Below are 19,843 nucleotides of genomic sequence, written 5' to 3' on the forward strand. Positions count from 1 at the left end.
TCCCCAAGCCTTTGCTATTTAATCAATGCTGCAATTAGATCATCCTTTAATTTTCTATACACAGGGAATACAAGCTGAGTCTAGGCGATCAGTCCTCATCATATATTGCTTTTGGACACGCACCTTCAACCTCCGAGTTCAGGACAGTCTGTTGAAGGCTCAGTGGGCTCTTAACAGACCTGTCTGAAATTTCTCAACTTAAGGCAGTATCTGATCATTTTGATACCAATTCTAAAATTCTTGCAAAGTGAAATAAATTGAAATGATTTAGTGTTGAATCCACTAAATGTGATCTTTAACTAATGTCCCGCTGTAATGCCTGAAGCAATGGGGCAGAGCTGAAAGAGCAAGTAAATGCCTCCTTTTTCCAATAGGAACCCTACCTCCACCTCTTAAGAAATGACTGGAGAATGTGGTTCCCGTTTTTATTTCTGCCCAACCGTGGCAAAGTGCAGGCCTAATCTCCTGTTGTATTGGTAACTTAAGTAGAAGTGGGCAATGTTCAAGAGGAATTTAGATCAGTATTGGTTTTAATGCATTGAACAAACAACCAAAATCCTTTAACCAGATAAATGTATTTTGTGCAAAATTTTGATGCCACACCTGCGAGGGATCTCTAAACTTGACAAGTTAGTTAACTAGCATTCCATGCACCTTACCTCACTCAAGAATGTTAAGTAGCTTTACGTATAGTTTCATTGGCATAGGTTTCACGATGGAAAATTTGCTGTACTGTTCAAAAATATTGTGAAGTTTAAACAATATTATTCAGTCCAAGTCCACAGCCACCTTTTTCCACGCGCCCCCCCCCCTCCCCCACCACCAACCCAATAATTTTAAATGTAAACTAGTATGGTTTGAATTTGAAGCAAGTTTTAATAATCTGGTTTATATTGCAACATTATTTGGTGGGTGACACATGCATATTATGGGTGTCTAATTCCAAACATCAGAAAAACAGCTACAACTTGTATTTATATCGTGATTTAACGTAGTAAAAAGCCCCAAGGCATTTTACAGTGTTAGCAAACAAAATTTGACACTGAGCCCCATAAGGAATTAGGGCAGATAACCAAATGCTTGGTCAAAGAGTTGGAGTTTAAGGAGGAAAGAGAAGCAGAGAAATTTAGGGAGGGAATTCCAGAGCTTAGGACCTTGACAGCTGAAGGCATGGCTTCCAGTGTTGAAGCAAGTAAAATTGGGAATGCTTATAAAGCCAGAATTGGAGGAGCGCCAATATCTGAGAGTTGTAGGGCTGGAGAGAGAGAGGGATGGGCAAGTCCATGGAAGAATTTGAAAACCAGGTTGAGAATTTTAAAACCGTGGCATTTCTTAACCGGGATCCAAAGATAATCTCTGAGCACAGGTGATGAGTGAATGGGACTTGGTGCAAGTTAAGACAAAGGCAGCAATGTTTTTGATGACTTCAAGTTTACAAAGGAAGGTGGGAGGCTGGCCAAGAGTAATCAAGTCTAAAGCTAGCACATGCATCGATGAGAATTTCAGCAGCCGATGAGCTAAGGCAGAAGTGGAATTGAGCAATTTAACAGAGGTAGAAAGCGATGGTCTTAGTGATGGTGTTGATATGTAGTCAGAAGCACATCTCGGAGTCAAATATCGACACCAAGTTTGCAAATGGTATAGTTCAGCCTCAAAGCAGTTGCCAGGGGAAGGGATGGAGGCAATGGCTAGGGGATGGAGTTTGTGGTGGGGTCTGAAGACAATGACTTCAGTCTTTTCTAAAATTTGTTTAAAGGAAATTCCTGCCCATCTGATGTCAGACAAGAAGTCTGACAGTTTAGAGTTAGTGGAGGGATCAAGACATAGTGGTGAGGTCGGGCTGGATGTCGTCAGTGTACGTATCTTTATTTCCTCCCCATTTATCCATCCAGTCTGTTTACATGAGGGTCGAGGCAGTTTAAGTCAGTACACATCATCTCCTCGCTTGGTGTCATGCTCAGTAGTAACATCGTGATTTGCACCCCGTGCTGGGAATCCTATGAACGATTATTAATCAAATTTGTGATTCAAACTTGTCTTCTTCGCTCCCACCCGACCACAAACTGACTTTTCTTGGTCCTTGCATGTTGTGGCATTCAAAATTGCTTGCACTTTATTCATTCTGTACTGAACACTTGGGCTCAGTGTTTCCTTGAATAAAACATGTTGTGACAAGAGTAAAACAGTCTCCTTGATGAAAGGAAGAGTCAGTTGCCTAGAGACCAGAGTGGCTGGCAGATCTCCATTATGGAACTAAAGCAGATTTTGGATGTTTCGTGCAAGTTTCAACCAGCAGTCAGAGCATAGCTGTAGAAGTATCAAACATCTCAAAGCACTTCTATGCAATTAGTTACTTCGAATTGCAGGAATTATGTCAGCATGTGCCCTGCAATTCATCAGAGTTTAGCCACCAGTTCAGAGTAGCAATTCTGTGCTCTTGAATTGGTCTCTGCACTCTGGATTAGGTTTCATGCCCAGTAGAATTCTGAGATAGCATGATGTAAATGCTTTCTGGATTCACCATTACATGTACTAAATCGTGGGGCAGAGAAGTGTGCACAACATCTGACTCTTGAAACCTTCACCTAGTTGTGCAGGCCATGCAACTGCCCTTAAAAGGCTGCCATGTAAAAAGCAACCTCTGCTCTGTCCATCTGTCTGGCTTTGAATGCCATGTGCCCTATTCTCAGGATGTTTACTGCACCCCCATCATGCACGTTAACATTCCCTGAGGCCATTCTAATAATGCTCTGCGGTAGCCCATGATAATGGTGCATTCTCATTTGAAGACCTGAGCTGGAAAATTGACAGGTGTTTTATTGTTGACTCAGGATATGCAATAAAGGATTGTCGTCTAATTTTCACCACTACCCTTTAGCCTTGTTTGAGAAATTACTGCCACTGTAATGCATTAAATAGATCTAAATTAACAATGGGTTCTATATTGGTAGAAGTGCTAACTAGTCTGACTTTCCCTAATGGTCCTGCATGACATACTGCTCTGGCTGTCACTGACTTTGGCACACAATAATGCTTCTCATCGCGAGTGCTGTTCAAATGTTTTGTTTTCATCCCCAGTGGCTAATGTTCCTTACAGGTGCACAAAGCATGCTTTGAATAATGCATGTTGCGTGTGTCTACATACCAAGAAAATTATCTTGGTGCTCTGAGTTGCTGAACAGAATTGGCAGAGGGAGATGTTCAGTGAAGGTCAAGTGTTTCTCCACAGATAGTGGGGGAGGCAATATTGGGAGACCAGTCACTTCTGGACTGCTCACAATGTGCTCCTGAAATGGAGGGTTGCATTTGTCTGGAGATCTGAACATTTCTTGTGTTTTATTTTGGGTTCTAAAGTTGTTTTAACACTTTCCTGACGTAATATGTTAGCAGTGTTGGTCCAAGGCTGCATTGCTTTATAACGCATTGTAGAAAGCTAACAGGATTCTACTTTCCTCAACATTTATAGTCATAGAGTCATACAGCATAGAAACAGGCCCTTCGGCCCACCGCGTCCATGCCGACCATATTGCCTATCTATACTAATCCCACCTGTCTGCATTAATTCCATATCCCTCTATGCGTTGCTCATTCAAGTACCTGTCCAGATGCCTCTTAAATGTTGCTACTGTTCCTGCCTCCACCACCTCCTCTGGCAGCTCATTCCAAATACCCACTATTCTTTGTGTGAAAAATGTACCCCTTTGATCCCCTTTAAAGCTCCTCCCTGTCACCTTAAATCTATGCCCTCTAGTTTTAGTCACCCCTACCATGGGAAACAAACTCTGGCTATCTACCCTATCTATGCCTCTCATAAATTTATATGCCTCTATCATGTCCCCTCTCGGCCTCCTTCGCTCCAGGGAAAACAGACCCAGTCTATCCAATCTCTCTTTATAACTCAAGCCCTCCAAGTCAGGCAACATCCTTGTGAATCTTTTCTGCTTAATTATTTATAACTAATTTGAAGCAACTTTTATGCTTTGCTCCAAAACGGCAATGCCATAAATACTGGCATTGAAAGCTAAGTCTGAATTGCATTTGGACATGTTGCTTTTAATAGTTTTTCAGTGCATCGATTGAGAGTAGGCATCCCTTTTAAATTCTACATTTCAAAATGACTTTTTTTAAATGCATGTTACATTGAATTTCATTTGGGGGGTTTCGACAAAATGTTTTAAGTAGCTCTTCAGTTACCATAAATCTAAACTGCAGATGTAACAAGTTCCTGTAATATAATCTAGGGGATTGTGGAAAGCAAAAATGGGTTTCCTGTTGATTACTACTTATTGTGGCCTTTATCTACCCCTCCAAAAGAAGGTGTGAAACTTCTAAGCGCTGATGTTCAAAGAGACTTGGGTGTACTTGTACAAGGAATGCAGAATGTTAGCATGCATGTACAGCAAGCAATTAGGAAGGCAAATATAAAGTTGGCCTTCATTGCAGGGGGATTGGAGGACCGGAATAAAGAAGTCTTGCTACAATTGTACAGGGTTTTGGTGAGACCACATCTGGAGTACTGTGTGCAGTTATGGTATCCGCATTTAAGAAAGGATATACTTGCATTGGAGGTGGTACAGCGAAGGATCACTAATGTAGTCCCTGGGGTAAGGAGGTTATCCTGTGATGAGAGGCTGAATAAATTGGACCTACACTCTCTGGAATTCAGATGAATGAGAGGTGATCTCATTGAAACATACAAGATTTTGAAGGGGCTGGATACGGTAGACACAGAGATTGTTGCCGCTGGTCGGGGAATCTAAAACTTGGGGACACAGTCTTAAGATAAGGGGCCGATCATTTAGGACTGAGATGAGGAGAAATTACTTCACTCAAAGGGTTGTGAATCTTTGGAGTTTTTTTAATTTATTCATAGGATGTGGGCATCGCTGGCTAGGCCAGCATTTATTGCCCTTGAGAAGGTGGTGGTGAGCTGCCTTCTTGAACTGCTGCAGTGCATGTGAGGTAGGTACACCCACAGTGCTGTTAGGAAAGGAGTTCCAGGATTTTGACCCAGTGACAGTGAAGGAACAGCGATATAGTTCCAAGTCAGGATGGTGTGTGACTTGGAGGGGTACTTGCAGGTGGTGGTGTTCCCATGCAGCTGCTGCCGCCGTTGTCCTTCTAGTTGGTAGAGGTTATGGGTTTGGAAGGTGCTGTCTCAGGAGCCTTGGTGCGTTGCTGCAGTGCATCTTGTAGATAGTACACACTGCTGCCACTGTGCTTCGGTGGTGGAGGGATTGAATGTTTGTGGATGGGATGCCAATCAAGCTGGCTGCTTTGTCCTGGATGGTTTCGAGCTTCTTGAGTGTTGTTGGAGCTACACCCATCCAGGCAAGTGAAGAGTATTCCATCACGCTCCTGACTTGTGCTTTGTAGACAGTAGACAGGGTTTGGGGAGTCAGGAGGTGAGTTACTTGCCGCAGAATTCCAAGCCTCTGATCTGCTCTTGTAGCCATGGTATTTATAAGGCTACTTCAGTTCAGTTTCTGGTCAATGGTAACCCCTAGGATGTTGATAGTGGGGGATTCAGCAATCATAATGCCATAGAATGTCAAGGGGAGATGGTTTGATTCTCTCTCGGTGATGGCTGTTGCCCTGCACTTGTGTGGTCGAATGTTACTTGCCACTTATCAGCCCAAGCCTGGATATTGTCCAGGTCTTGCTGCATTTCTACACTGACTGCTTCAGTATCTGAGGAGTCACGAATGGTGCTGAACATTGTGCAAACATCAGTGAACATCCCCACTTCTGACTTTATGATTGAAGGAAGGTCACTGATGAAGCAGCTGAAGATGGTTGAGCCTAGGACACTACCCTGAGGAACTCCTGCAGTGATGTCCTGGAGCTCAGATGATTGACCTCCAGCAACCACAACCATCTTTCTTTGTGTTATGTATGACTCCAACTAGCGGAGAGTTTTCCCCCATTCCCATTGACTTCTGTTTTGCTAGGGCTCCTTGGTGCCATACTTGGTCAAATGCTGCCTTGGTGTTAGGGGCAGTCACTCTCACCTCATCTCTTGACTTCAGCTCTTTTGTCCAAGGCTGTAATGAGGTCAGGAGCTGAGTGGCCCTGGCAGAATCCAAACTGAGCGTCACTGAGCAGGTTATTGCTAAGCAAGTGCTGCTTGATAGCACCGTCGATGACACCTTCCATCACTTTACTGATAGATTGAGAGTAGACTGGTAGGGCGGTAATTGGCAGGGTTGGACTTGTCCTGCTTTTTGTGTACAAGACATAACTGGGCAATTTTCCACATTGCCAGGTAGATGCCAGTGTTGTAGTTATACTGGAGCAGCTTGGCTAAGGGCGCAGCAAGTTCTAGAGCACAGGTCTTCAGTACTATTGCCGGAATATTGTCAGGGTTTATAGCCTTTGCAGTACACAGTGCCTTTAGTCATTTCTTCATATCGTGCAGAGTGAATCGAATTGGCTGAAATCTGTCATCTGTGATGCTGGGGATTTCAGGAGGAGGCCATGATGGGTCATCAACTTGGCACTTCTGGCTGAAGATTGTTGCAAATGCTTCAGCTTTATCTTTCGCAATGATGTGCTGGGCTCCTCCATCATTGAGGATGGGGATATTTGTGGAGCCACCGCCTCCAGTTAGTTGTTCAATTGTCCACCACCATTCATGGCTGGATATGGTAGGACTGCAGAGCTTAGATCTAATCTGTTGGTCGTGGGATCGCTTAGCTCTGTCTATTGCATGCTGCTTACACATTTTGGCACACAAGTTGTCCTGTGTTGTAGTTTCATCAGGTTGACACTCATTTTAAAGTATGCCTGGTGCTGCTCCTGGCATGCCCTCCTGCACTCTTCATTGAACCAGGGTTGGTCTCCTGGCTTGATGGAAATGGTAGAGTGGGGAATATGCCGGGCCATGAGTTTACAGATTGTGGTTGAGAACAATTCTGCTGCTGATGGCCCAGAGTACCTCATGGATGCCCAGTTTTGCATTGCTAGATCTGTTAGAAATCTATCCTATTTAGCACAGTGGAAGTGCCACACATTGGGTGGCACAGTGGCGCAGTGATTAGCACCGCAGCCTCACAGCTCCAGTGACCCAGGTTCAGTTCTGGGTACTGCCTGTGCGGAGTTTGCAAGTTCTCCCTGTGACAGCGTGGGTTTCCGCTGGGTGCTCCGGTTTCTTCCCACAGCCAAAGACTTGCAGGTCGATAGGTTAATTGGCCATTGTAAATTGCCCCTAGTGTAGGTAGGTGGTAGGAGAATGGTGGGGATGTGGTAGGAAATATGGGGTTAATGTAGGTTTGGTATAAATGGGTGGTTGTTCGTCGCCACAGACTCGATGGGCCGAAGGGCCTGTTTCAGTGCTGTGTCTCTAAATAAATAAATGATGGAGGGTATCCTGAATATGAAGGCAAGACTTCATCTCCACAAGGACTGTGCAGTGGTCACTCCTACCAATACTGTCATGGACAGGTGCATCTGTGGCAGGCAGATTGGTGAGGACAAGGTCAAGTATGTTTTTCCCTCTTGGTTCCCTCACCACCTGCCGCAGACCCAGTCTAGCAGCTATGTCCTTTGGGACTCTGCCAGCTCAGTCAGTGGTGGTGCTACCGCGCCACTCTTGGTGATGGACATAGAAGTCCCCCACCCAGACTATATTCTGTGCCGATGCCACCCTCCATGCTTCCTCCAAGTGGTGATCAACATGGAAGAGTACTGATTCATCAGCTGAGGGAGGGCGGTAGGTGGTAATCAGCAGGAGGTTTCCTTGCCTATGTTTGACCTGATGCCATGAGACTTCATGGGGTCCGGAGTCGATGTTGAGGATTCCCATGGCAACTCCCTCCCGACTGGAGACCACTTTGCCACCACCTCTGCTGGGTCTGTCCTGCCAGTGGGACAGGATGTACCCGGGAATGGTGATGGCAGTGTCTGGGGCATCGTCTGTAAGGTATGATTCTGTGAATATGACTACGTCAGGCTGTTGCTTGACTAGTCTGTGGTTCAGCTCTCCCAACCTTGGCGCAAACCCCCAGAGGTTAGTAAGGAAGACTTTGCAGGGTCAACGGGGCTGGGTTTGCCGTTGTCCTTTCCAGTGCCTAGGTCGATGCTGGGTGGTATGCCTGGTTTCATTCATTACCTCATAGCAGTTAGATACAACTGAGTGGCTTGCTAGGCCATTTCAGAGGGCATTTAAGAGTCAGCCACATTGCTATGGGTCTGGAGTCACATGTCGGTCAGACCAGGTAAGAACAGCAGATTTCCTTCCCTAAAGGACATTAGTGAACCAGATGGGTTTTTACAACAATTGACAATGGTTTCATGGCCATCATTAGACTAGCTTTTAATTCCAGATTTATTAATTGAATTCAAATTCCACCTTCTGCTGTGGTGGGATTCGAATCCATATCCCCAGAGCAATACCCTGGATCTCTGGGTTACTCGTCCAGTGACAATACCACTACTCCACCACTCCCCATATTACTGAGGGTCTGGAGTCACATGTAGGCCAGATGGGGTAAGGATGGCAGATTTCCTTCCCTAAAGGAAATCAGTGAACTGGATATATTTTTATGCTGATCAATGATAGTTTCAGGGCACCATTACTGAGACTACCTTTCAATACCAGATTTTTAGTTTATTGAATTTAAATTCAACCAGTGTTTCTATGGCATTAGCCTGGGTCTCCAGATTACTAGTCCAGTGATATTGCCACGACTCCACCATCTCTCCAAACTATGCAAACTAAGGATATATTTCTGTAATATAGAAGGTTTGCAAGGGTGATTTTGATGAGTTTTTTTTTAGGATTTGGAAAAGAATTGATAGGGTAAATAGAGGAGCTATTTTCATTGGTTGGTGGGGAGGGGGGGGGGGGGGGGAGGAGTCCAGAACATGGGGACATAATCTTAAATTTAGGCCATTCAGGAAAGAAGATATGAACATAGGAAATAGGAGTAGGTGATTTGGCCCCTTGAACCTGCTCTGCCATTCAACTAGATCAGGCCTGATTTACCTCTACCCCTTTTTCCCCACACTCTCCCCATATCCCTTGATGCCTTCAATATCCGAAATCTATTGATCTCTGTCTTGAACATACTCAATGACTGAGCCTTCACCGCCCTCTGGGGTAGAGAATTCCAAAGATTCACCACCACCTCCTTGTTCTGAGACTGTATCCCCTGGTTCTAGACCCCGTAGCCAGGGGAAACATCCTTCCTGCATCTACCCTGTCGAGCCTATAAAAAAAATTTTTGTCTACTCTAATGGGATCACCTCATTCTTCTAAACTCTAGAGAATACAGGCCCAGTCTCCTCAGTCTCTCCTTATAGGACAATCCCGCCATCCCAGGAATCAGTCTGGTGAACCTTCGTTGTGCTGCCTCTACTGCAAGTATATCCTTCCTTTAGGTAAGGAGACCAAAACTGTACACCGTACTCAAATCCTCTTGCAATAATGGCCAACATACCATTTGCCTTCCCAATTGCTTGCTCACCTGCATGTTAGCTTTCATAGGAACATAGGAGCAAGAGTAGGCCATTCAGCCCGTCGAGCCTGCCCCACCATTCAATATGATCATGGCTGATCTTCCACTTCTTCAATGCCTTTTTCCCACACTATCCTTGTATCCCCTTATGTCATTTGTATTTAGAAATCTGTCAATCTCTGCTTTAAACATACTCAATGACAGCTTCCACAACCCTCTAGGGTAGAGAATTCCAAAGATTCACAGCCCTCTGAGTAAAGAAATTTCTCCTCATCTTGGTCCTAAGTGGCTTCCTCCTTATTTTGAAATTGTGTCCCCCTGGTTCTAGACTCCCCAACCTGGGGTAACATCTTAGCTGCATCTACCCTCTCTATCCCTTTTAAGTATTTTGTAGATTTCAATGAAATCACCTTTCATTCTTCGAAGCTGTAGAGAATCCCGGCCCAGTTGCCCCAATCTCTCTCCGTAGGACAGTCCCGTCATCCCTGGAACAAGTCTGGTGAACCTTCGTTGCACTTCCTCTATGGAAATAATATCCTTCTAGGGTAAGGAGACCAAAACTGCACACAGCACTCCAAGTGCAGGCTAACCAAGGGTCTATACAATTGAAGCAAGACTTCACTACTCTTGTGACTTATGAACAAGGACACGCAGGTCCGTTTGGACATCAACACTTCCCAATCTCTCTCCATTTAAGAAATACTCTGCATTTTTGTTTTTCCTACTAAAATGGACAACTTCACATTTTTCCACATTATATTCCATCTGCCATGTTCTTGCCCATTCACTTAACTTGTCGAAATCCCCTTGAAGCCTGTTTGCATCCTTTACATGAACACTTTACACAAAGGGTGGCAGAAATGTGGAACTCTTTTTTTTTTCTCCCCCTCCCGCCCCCCCCCCCCCCCCCAAAAGAAACAAGTAGATGCTAGTTCGATTAAATCAGTAGATTTTTGCTAACCAAGGATATTGAGGGATATGGAACCGAGGCCTGTGGATGAAGTTAAGATACAGATCAACCATCATTTCACTGAATGGTGGAACAGGCTTGAGTGACTGAATGAATGATCTATTCCTGTGTCCCTACGGGAAAACACTTGGCCTTTGTGTGATGTCTTCTGGTGGCAACATGGCTCGGCTCAGTGACTATGTGGGGAGTTAGCCTCAAACTGACAATCCATTTGCTGGTAGACATACACTCCAGATGTTCTGTGGGTCTCTTGAGGTCAATTGGAGACTGTAGAATTCACTTTTTTTACTGAAAATTTCCAAGAGCGAATGACTCACTGAAACATTTGCTGGATTTTGTGTTGATTGCAAACCAATTCTTTCATTAAGTTAACTTTTAAGCAGATACGGTTACAGAAATTCCATGTCGAAACTTGGTTGACATTGCTGAAGCTTTAACTATAGGCAGTAGACTGAGCGAATGCATACCTTTTTCTATGTTGGTCACGTCCTTGGCCTTTCAGTCTGAGAAGGTGGGCAGAACCTATTTTAGAGAGAACTTGTTCCTCCAGAACAACAATATCCTAATTCACTCTGCCAGATTACCTGTTCCACTAAGTTACTATAGCAATTGTGTGGAAAATCCATTTTTTTCTAGATTGTTATCATATTTCTTTCTCTGTTTCCACAGGGTGCCTCTGAGAAGGATATTGTCCACTCTGGTCTTGCATATACCATGGAGCGCTCAGCAAAGGTATGTATAGGTAGAAATACATTGCCCAAAGGGAGCAGAATAGACCCTTTGGGGAGCTGTACAACGTTTACATTCAATTCTGTCACAAGGATCTAAACTACAATTATTATCTTACCCAGTATGGAGTTACAGGGGCTTTTAAAGCTGTTGTTTTTGTATTGGGGTTGGGCGTAAGCATTGCCCACATGACCTTGATTTCCATGCTTTATTTAGAAAGTAACAGACTGTGTATTTATTTTGAGCCTTTCATGTCCTCAGGGCAGCCCAAGTGTTTCACAGCTAATTTGCACACAGCAAGATCCCACAACAAAACAGATAGGTAATCAAGTAATCTGTTTTAATGGTGTTTAAAGGATAAATGTTGCCCAGGCAATAGTGATCATTCCGCTTCCCCTCCTTTTCAAATTGCATCATGGGATCTATTGCATCCACCTGAACTGGAATACACTGCCTTCGTTACATAGAATTTAGAGAATATACAGCACAGAAACAGGCCTTTCAGCCCAACCAGTCCATTTCAGTGTATATGCTGCAGTCTAACCTCCTCCCTCAATTACTGCCTGTAGTAGTAATTTCCACATTCCAATCACACTCTGTTTAAAATAAAAAGTCTCTTAATTCCCTATTTGATTTCTTGGTGACTATCTTGTATATTGATGGCCTCTAGTTTTGCTCTTCCCCACAAATGGAAACACACTCTGTCTACTCTATCAGAACCCTTCATAATTTTAAAAACCTCTGTTACGTCACCCTTCTCTTTTTTTCTTAAAAAAGAGAAAAGAGACCCAGCCTGTTTATTCCTGATTGGTGTAAACTCGTACTTCTGGTATCATCCTTGTAAATCTTTTTTGCACCCTCTCCATGCCTCTATATCCATTTTATAATATGGCTACCAGAACTGTACTCCAAGGGCGGTCGAACTAAGGTTCAATGCAAATTTAGCGCAACTTTTCAATTCTTTCCCTCTAGAAATAAGCCCTAGTGCTTGGTTTGTTTTTTTTATAGCCTTTATTGACCTGTGTCGCTATGTTTAGTGATTTGTTTATTTGTACTCCCAGATTCCTTTGCTCCTGTACCCTATTTAGACTCTCTTCCAAGTAATATGTGACTTCCTTACTTACCAAAATGTAATACTTACTGTGTTGAAATTCATTTGCTAGTTGCATGTCCATTCTGAAATTTTTTTAATGTTGCCTTGTAATTTGTTACAGTCCCCCTTAGTATTGACCATCTTCTCCAACCCCACCACTTGCCAAATGTAATGTCATCTGCAAATTTAACAATTGTATTTTTGATTCCAAGGTCTAAATTAATAAATTGTGAACAATAGTGATCCTTGTGGCAGCCTGCTTTCCACCGTCTGTCACCTTGAATAGCTGTCCTTTACCTCTACACTCTGCTGTCTTGCAGACACTAGCGATCCATTCATTTCATCGCATCTCACCTAGGAGTCAGGACCTCTATCAATGCAGTACTCCTTCATTCAAGCTTCTGAATTGGGGCCTAAACCCATAATCTTCTGGCTCAGAGGCACAAATGCTAACATGCCAGCTCAATCTTATGCCCCTTAGCTGAGGCACACAATGGGTATGTGCTGCAATGTAGAAAAAAGCAGTCTGGGATCCCCTAACACATGGGTGTGGTGAAAAATTATGCTTTGGCTTTTCACGGGAGACTGCCAAATTTTTATATAATGAGCATGAGAAACGCTTTCAGACATTGCATATAAAAATCTGAAATTCTCCCTTTTGTGTTCCGCCCTCCCCTCTGGCAGTATGACTCTTGCTGTTTAGTATTGCATTCACCATCAAAGAGCCTGTTTCTGGTAATTCATGTAAATAATAATTGGTTCCACAAGACATGCTTTTCTGCTTTATATTATTGTAATTACTATCTCATGGCCTGCTTTTACATAGATGGCTTTTTGTCTTCCATCTCTGAACTTAACTTCAGTGCACTTCTGAGGGAGTGCTACTCTGCCAGGGGCCTATCTTTTGGATAAGACATTAAATCGAGGCCCTATCTGCCCTCCTGGTGTCCTGAGCAATATTATTCCTCAACAAACACCACTAAATCAGAATATCCGATCATTTATTTAATTGCTGTTAATGGAACCTAGTGTACATATTGGCTGACAACAGTGACTATACAAAGTAGAGGCTTGCTTTAGGTCGGGGGAAAAATAACCCAACCCGAACCCCACCAAACCACAGTGGGCCCGAGCTGGCCCGAGTCCCTCCGATTTTGCCCCGAGCCCGACCCGACCATCCGTTTACTTACCTTCCTGACGGAACCTGTAAGAAGCTGCAGCGCATGCGCGAGACGTTATAGTGACGTTACTCGCTCACTGCGCAGACTCAGTTTCATCCCGGACTCCCAGCTCGTGTAAGTTTTTTTTTTTTTTAATACTTACCAGCAGAGCTCTGACCGTGTGTGTCCAGCCCGACCAGACCCGAGCCTGAAAGCAGGCCCCGGAAGATGGGCCCAACCGAACCCGACATATGTCGTCGGGTCCCTTTGGGTTCGGGTCAGGTAGCAGGCCTCTAATACAAAGTATTTAGTTGGCTGTGATGCACATTGTAACATCCTGAGACCATAAAAGATGCTAAATAATTGCAAGTCCTTCTCTTAAAGTAGAGCTATATCTAGTTTTGGATTGAACAGATCGCTACTGAATTGTGTGTCTGTAAATTTCTGGCCAACATAAGTCAAGTCTGTTTGTTTCTTTTTTAAAAAAAAAGAAGCCAGTGTACATTTCTTCCACTTCTGCATTGAGATTTTAGGGGTGATTTCCCTGATCCCATGTTTCCAGTGGGGAGCCACACTGTCAGGAATTGCAAATTTGAGAATGAGTTAGTTATTAGCAATCTCTGGAGCCACTTTCCTGCCACAAGAACAGGAATGGGAAAATAACACCAGAGTCATTAGTTATGAGCATTCTAATGAATTTCTATTAAACCAAGTGCCATAGGTGGAGGCATGATCCTCTATTTGCATACACCCTGTCTTGTTTAAACTTGACAGAAGGTAACAGCCCTACTATTACCCTGAAATTTGATAGTTGGCATAGAATTCCAAGCAATTTCCATCAAGATAAAAGACGAGCTTCAGGGATCAGTGCTAGGACCCCAACTATTCACAATATATTTTATGATATAGATGAGGGAATTAAATGTAATATATCCAAGTTTGCAGACGACACAAAGCTGGGTGGGAGTGTGAGCTGTGAAGAGGATGCAGAGAAGCTCCAGTGTGATTTGGACAGGTTAAGTAAGTGGGCAAATACATGGCAGATGCAGTATAATGTGGATAAATGTGAAGTTATCCACTTTGGTGGCAAAAACAGGAAGGCAGATTATTATCTGAACGGCGATAGATTGGGAAAGGGGGAGGTGCAGCGAGACCTGGGTGTCCTTGTGCACCAGTCGCTGAAAGTAAGCATGCAGGTGCAGCAGGCAGTTAAGAAATCAAATGGTATGTTGGCCTTCATAGCGAGAGGATTTGTGTACAGGAGCAAGGATGTCTTGCTGTAATTATACAAGGCCTTGGTGAGACCACATCTGGAGTATTGTGTGCAGTTTTGGTCTCATCTGAGGAAGGATGTTCTTGCTGTGGAGGGAGTGCAGCGAAGGTTCACCAGACTGATTCTTGGGATGGCAGGACTGACATATGAAGAGAGATTGGGTCGATTAGGCTTGTATTCGCTAGAGTTTAGAAGAATGAGAGGGGATCTCATAGAAACCTACAAAATTCTAACAGGACTGGACAGACTAGATGCAGGAAGGATGTTCCCGGTGGCGGGGGAGTCCAGGACGAGGGGTCACAGGATAAGGGGTAAGCCATTTAGGACTGAGATGAGGAGGGATTTCTTCACCCAGAGAGTGGTGAACCTGTGGAATTCTCTACCATGGAAAGCAGTGGAGGCCAAATCATTAAATATATTCAAGAGAGTTAGATATAGTTCTTGTGGCTAAAGGGATCAAGAGATACGGGGAGAAAGCGGGAACAGGGTACTGAGTTTGGATGTTCAGCCGTGATCGTATTGAATGGCGGTGCAGGCTCGAAGGGCTGAATGGCCTACTCCTATTTTTCTATGTTTCTATGAAATTAAGTGCATCCAAACTGTGTGCCAAGTCAGAATGTTAAATCCTGCCTCCTCTCCCTGCACTGCCTCCATACTATTTCTTAAGCCAGAAGTGTCTCAATGATGGCCTGCAGGTCATCCATAGCCTATGAATCTACAGTGGCTCACCTCCTGCAGTCTGCTGGTTAGTTTTTTAAGTTGTGCTGATTACACGAGTTTGTATTTACTAGGTCTGTTCTCAGCATTGCTTCATCATAATGAAAATCAAGAGGAATGCAAATTTAAATTGTAATGGCTGAAGATAGAATACTTTTTTCATTACTCTCTCTATTAAGTAACTTCCCTTTGGAAGTAGGGGAATGACTAAGCACACCTGTGCTCATGCCTTAAAATTGTTGTTTTAATATTTCATTGTATGTGACCTGCTGCTGTTTGAGCTTGGACACCTGTGCTTTATAAACTTTTGTGGAAAAGAGATACACTCAACACCACGGATGCATGCTTCCACAGCAGTCTACAAGGCTGCACCAACCGAGATTGCCTATGTGATTATGGACAAGTTGAATTAGCCCCACCGTTGGCAGAGATTACCCAAACATAAATAACATGATTTGACAGCACTGCCCATTTTGATGACCTCCTTGCACTAAATTTGGAAAACGGTTGAGTTACTTAACAAGCTTTTGAGAACAGTCAGCAAACTGTGAACTTGGCATGTCCTCCTGTATACCTAGCATTGCCAAGCACAAATTAAAGAATGTTTCATGATGTGGAGTTGCATCTGTTATAAGATCATGTGACTCTTTTCTTCCAAATCACTCCCGTGCCTGTTAATCATTAAACATTGAGCTATTCGAAATTTTAAGCAGAAAGACTTGCTTTGTAGAAAGACTCCTTGGCCCAGCATGGTGAGCAGATTGCTGGTGAATGGCAACTTGTAAAACAAGGGCAGCTCTGTCTTGCAGCATCTTTCCTTTTGTCTCAATCTCTTGCAACTGTTTTCTGCTATAAATTGGTACTTATCTGTGGAAGGCAAAGTACAATCAAAAATCCTTTTTTTTTAAATCTTGCACTTGGAGAGAATTTTTTAAATTTTATTCTTCCATGGGATGTGGGCATTGCTGGCAAGGCCATCATTTGTTGCCCATCCATAATTGCCCTTGACGGTGGTGGTGAGCTGCTGCCTTCAACCACTGCAGCCTGTGGTGTAGTTGTACCCACAGTGCTACTAGGGAAGGAGTTCCAGGATTTTGATGTGACAGTGAAGGAATGGTGATATAGTCCCAAACCAAGATGATGTGTGGCTTGGAGGGGAACTTACAGATGACTGTGTCCCTATGTGTCTGCTGGCCGCCTTCTAGGTGATGGAGGTTGCGAATTTGGAAGATGCTGTTGAAGGAGGCTTAGCCGTTTGCTGCCATGCATCTTGTAGATGGTACACACTGCTGCCACTGTGTGTCGGTGGTGGAGGGAGTGAATGTTTAAGTTGGTGGATGGGGTGCTGATCAAGTGGACTGCTTTGTCCTGGATGGCGTCGAGCTTCTTGTAGTGTTGGAGCTACACTTAATCCAGGCACATGGCGAGTATTCCATCACACTCCTGACTTGTGCCTTGGGGAGTCGGGAGGTATTACTCGCCTCAGAATTCCCAGTCTCTGACCTGCTTTTGTAGCCATAGTATTTATATGGTCTTGCTGTTCTTCCTCCAATTTTATCCTGTCCTCTGCCAATGTCCTTGCACATGCACTTTCTAGCACGTCACTGGTCAGTGAGCAGGGCCTTTGGGCAATGTCTGGACGGTGCAGGTATTTGGACATGAGGGTGTGGCTAGGATTGGAGTCAGCCGTTGTGGCTTTCGTGATTGATTTGTTAATCCTCACCATTTTGCGGTGGACGTGAAAAATGACTAGTAGGGTGTCGTATCGGTCAGAGCTGCAGAATTGTACCCCATTGAGAGCTAAAAGAGTAGTAATTGTGTGCATGCACTCCTTTGTAAATTTTATTTTTCCTTCTGTTACAGCAAATCATGCGCACTGGGATGAAATATAACCTGGGTCTGGATTTGAGAACAGCTGCCTATGTCAACGCTATCGAGAAAGTCTTCAAGGTGTATAACGAGGCTGGTCTGACCTTCACATAGAGTGGGCACCGTCCTCCCTTTTCAAGCCCCCTCTTGTGCTTTCCCCAGCCTGACATATCAAATCGTTTACATATAATAGAATATTATTTTCCTTTTTACTTTTTAAACCATTGGAACACTAATTCTCCAATAGAAGCTGCCAGAATTAGTCAATAAGTTGAATAATTAATGTAATCCAAGTGTCAAAATTAAGGCTTACAGAAAATCTTTACGATCTCGCACTGCTGGCAAGTGGGAGCCATGTTACATTTACTGAAGAAAGGAGCTTCTCCCTGCTTTGCATTCAATTTATGGTCTCTAGCTAGTAAACTCCCCTTTCTGCAGTTTCATTAAATTGACAAATATGCTGATTGGGAGTGGGGCGTATTCTGGAAGCCTGTTTGTAGTCTGAGGAAATTATATTTCAGCAGCATATTTGGTATCTCAATCCCCTACCAGAATGGGTTTCACCAAGGGAGTGCCATTTGTCTTCAATGAGTCTGACTGTTCCAAATGTCAATTGTATGATTTATAGTCCTGATGGGTATGTAGCAGACCAGAACAATATTATTTATTGCTCTATAATTGCTTATTAGCCTGTGCCAGATGGTTTGTTTTTTAATTGGTATACTTTAATTGATACTGATAGTTATTTTCTTTAACAGGCTGGCGGTAGGGATGCTACAATTGGCCAGTGTGTCTCTAGACTTCAGAGGGTTAACATCAGCTAGATTTCCCCTTCCTAATTGTGGTTCATTGACCCTACTGGAAAGTTTGCTTGTGGATTTTGGGTGAAGTCAAGATTAGGTTCCATTGTGATGCCAGTTATGGTAGAATAGCTTGCTGAGGCTTGCATATGAAGTGTGACCAGGCGAGTACAGGCTGCTGGCAGGAGTCACTAACTTCAGGAGAGTGAGGTGAAGAGGGCCGATATGCTTAAGACAGCACACCTACACAGAAATAACTGGTTATTTTGGTTGGAGTTCTATGTCCTTAAAATGCAACTAACTTGTGTTCAGGGACCGCAATCAAGCCATGGGCAAACAGGGCAACCTTTTAAAAAGTGGAGCCAGCAAAAGGAACGCAGAAGTGAGGATGGGAGGGGTTGCAGACAGGAAAATAATTCCTTAAGTAAAGTTTGACTTTTTTCCTATTGACATGTTTTCCTTCCTTTCCCTTGCCAATCAATTTGCTTGGCAAATATGCCATTGTGGTTTATACTGCATTTACATGACAGCAGTCACCTGACTTTTTTGTTTGCAGAGGAACAATAGTGTGTGGAATTCGGAGGCCCGTGTCCCTGAGTAGTCAGCCACATCAAAAAAGGCCTTTAGAGCAGTTTCACACTAGGGACTTGTATGGCCATTTCCCGGTCATTGGGAGGGGAGGGTGGGTTGCAGGAAACAGAAATGAAAGCTGGCAATCATGACTTTCAAACAACTTGTACATCTGCATTTTTTCATTAATGCTGTGGAATCCACCCTCCATTGTGAACAGGGCAAAATACCCAAAACTAGCAACCAAGACAATTACAGAAGCAATTTTAGTAGTAATTCATCATCGATCTCCATTTTTAAAGCACTTGTCTCGGTTGGGTAGAATTTCCATTGAAAGCTGAAAAGTCAGAGGATGTGACGCTTTCAATTTATATGTAAAACTGTTGTTTGTATGTTTCCCATGTGCATTGGAAGCCAAACATGACTCCCTGACCTTGTGCAGCAATTAGGACAGTGAGGACCTTGAATTCTGTAAGCCTTTTTGGAAACCTACTGCTGTTGAATTGTCATCAAAGTTCCGTTCGATCTTGCCTCAAACACTCAGAATAGATGTGAAAGTTATTGGTGTGTTTTTTTTAATCTAATCCCTTATTAGCAGTAACTGGGTATCTGTATGGTAAACCCTGTAGACTGGCTGCAAGTCTTCAGCTTGAGTACAAGCAAGTAAAGTCATAGAGACATGGCACCTTTTGCCTGACTTTAAATTACATGTGAGTGTCCAATATAGCACCCTATATTGCAATGATGTTTTTGCAGATTACACAGGCAAACCACCATAACGCTGTCTGATTCTTGTAAATTTGCCTGTTAGATTTGCGACAATGCACTTTTCACCGTAGTAACCAGATTGTTTTGAGCTGCTCGGATCTATTTGTTAAGATGGGTAGCCCAAAAACTGCTGGATACTGGTAATGGCGCTATCTTCTGCGGAGGTTTAGGAGCAAATTTCTTTGTCTCTGTCTCATGATGATTTGGTAATGTTCGGAATGCAATTGTGTATGACAAAGGGACACTGAAAGAATATTTCATATTTCTGTAGGATTAAGCATGTCAGATTTGTCAGTTTTTTGGCATTGGCCCTTCTGGGAACAATGAAGTGCCAGATGAACTTTTTTTTAAAACGGCAGTCTTGTGTTCTTTTCTACATTCTTTGTAATTGCATGAAGGTGAATTAACAGATTATTAAACTTTTGACATTTCAAAA

The 19,843-nt window shown here is 43.5% G+C and overlaps 1 protein-coding gene across 1 annotated transcript in view; it reads left to right on the plus strand.

Annotated features, from left to right (window-relative positions):
• Positions 1–19,843, plus strand: part of glud1a (glutamate dehydrogenase 1a) — a 110,245-nt gene extending 90,402 nt beyond the window's left edge. Inside the window, exons 12-13 of the mRNA XM_068020775.1 lie at positions 11,098–11,160; positions 17,264–19,843. Of these exons, the coding sequence (XP_067876876.1) occupies positions 11,098–11,160; positions 17,264–17,383 (183 nt within the window). The 3' untranslated portion in view covers positions 17,384–19,843. The remainder of the gene's footprint in view (positions 1–11,097; positions 11,161–17,263) is intronic.

This window comes from Heterodontus francisci, chromosome 42, assembly GCF_036365525.1.
Source record: "Heterodontus francisci isolate sHetFra1 chromosome 42, sHetFra1.hap1, whole genome shotgun sequence".
NCBI lineage: Eukaryota > Metazoa > Chordata > Chondrichthyes > Heterodontiformes > Heterodontidae > Heterodontus > Heterodontus francisci.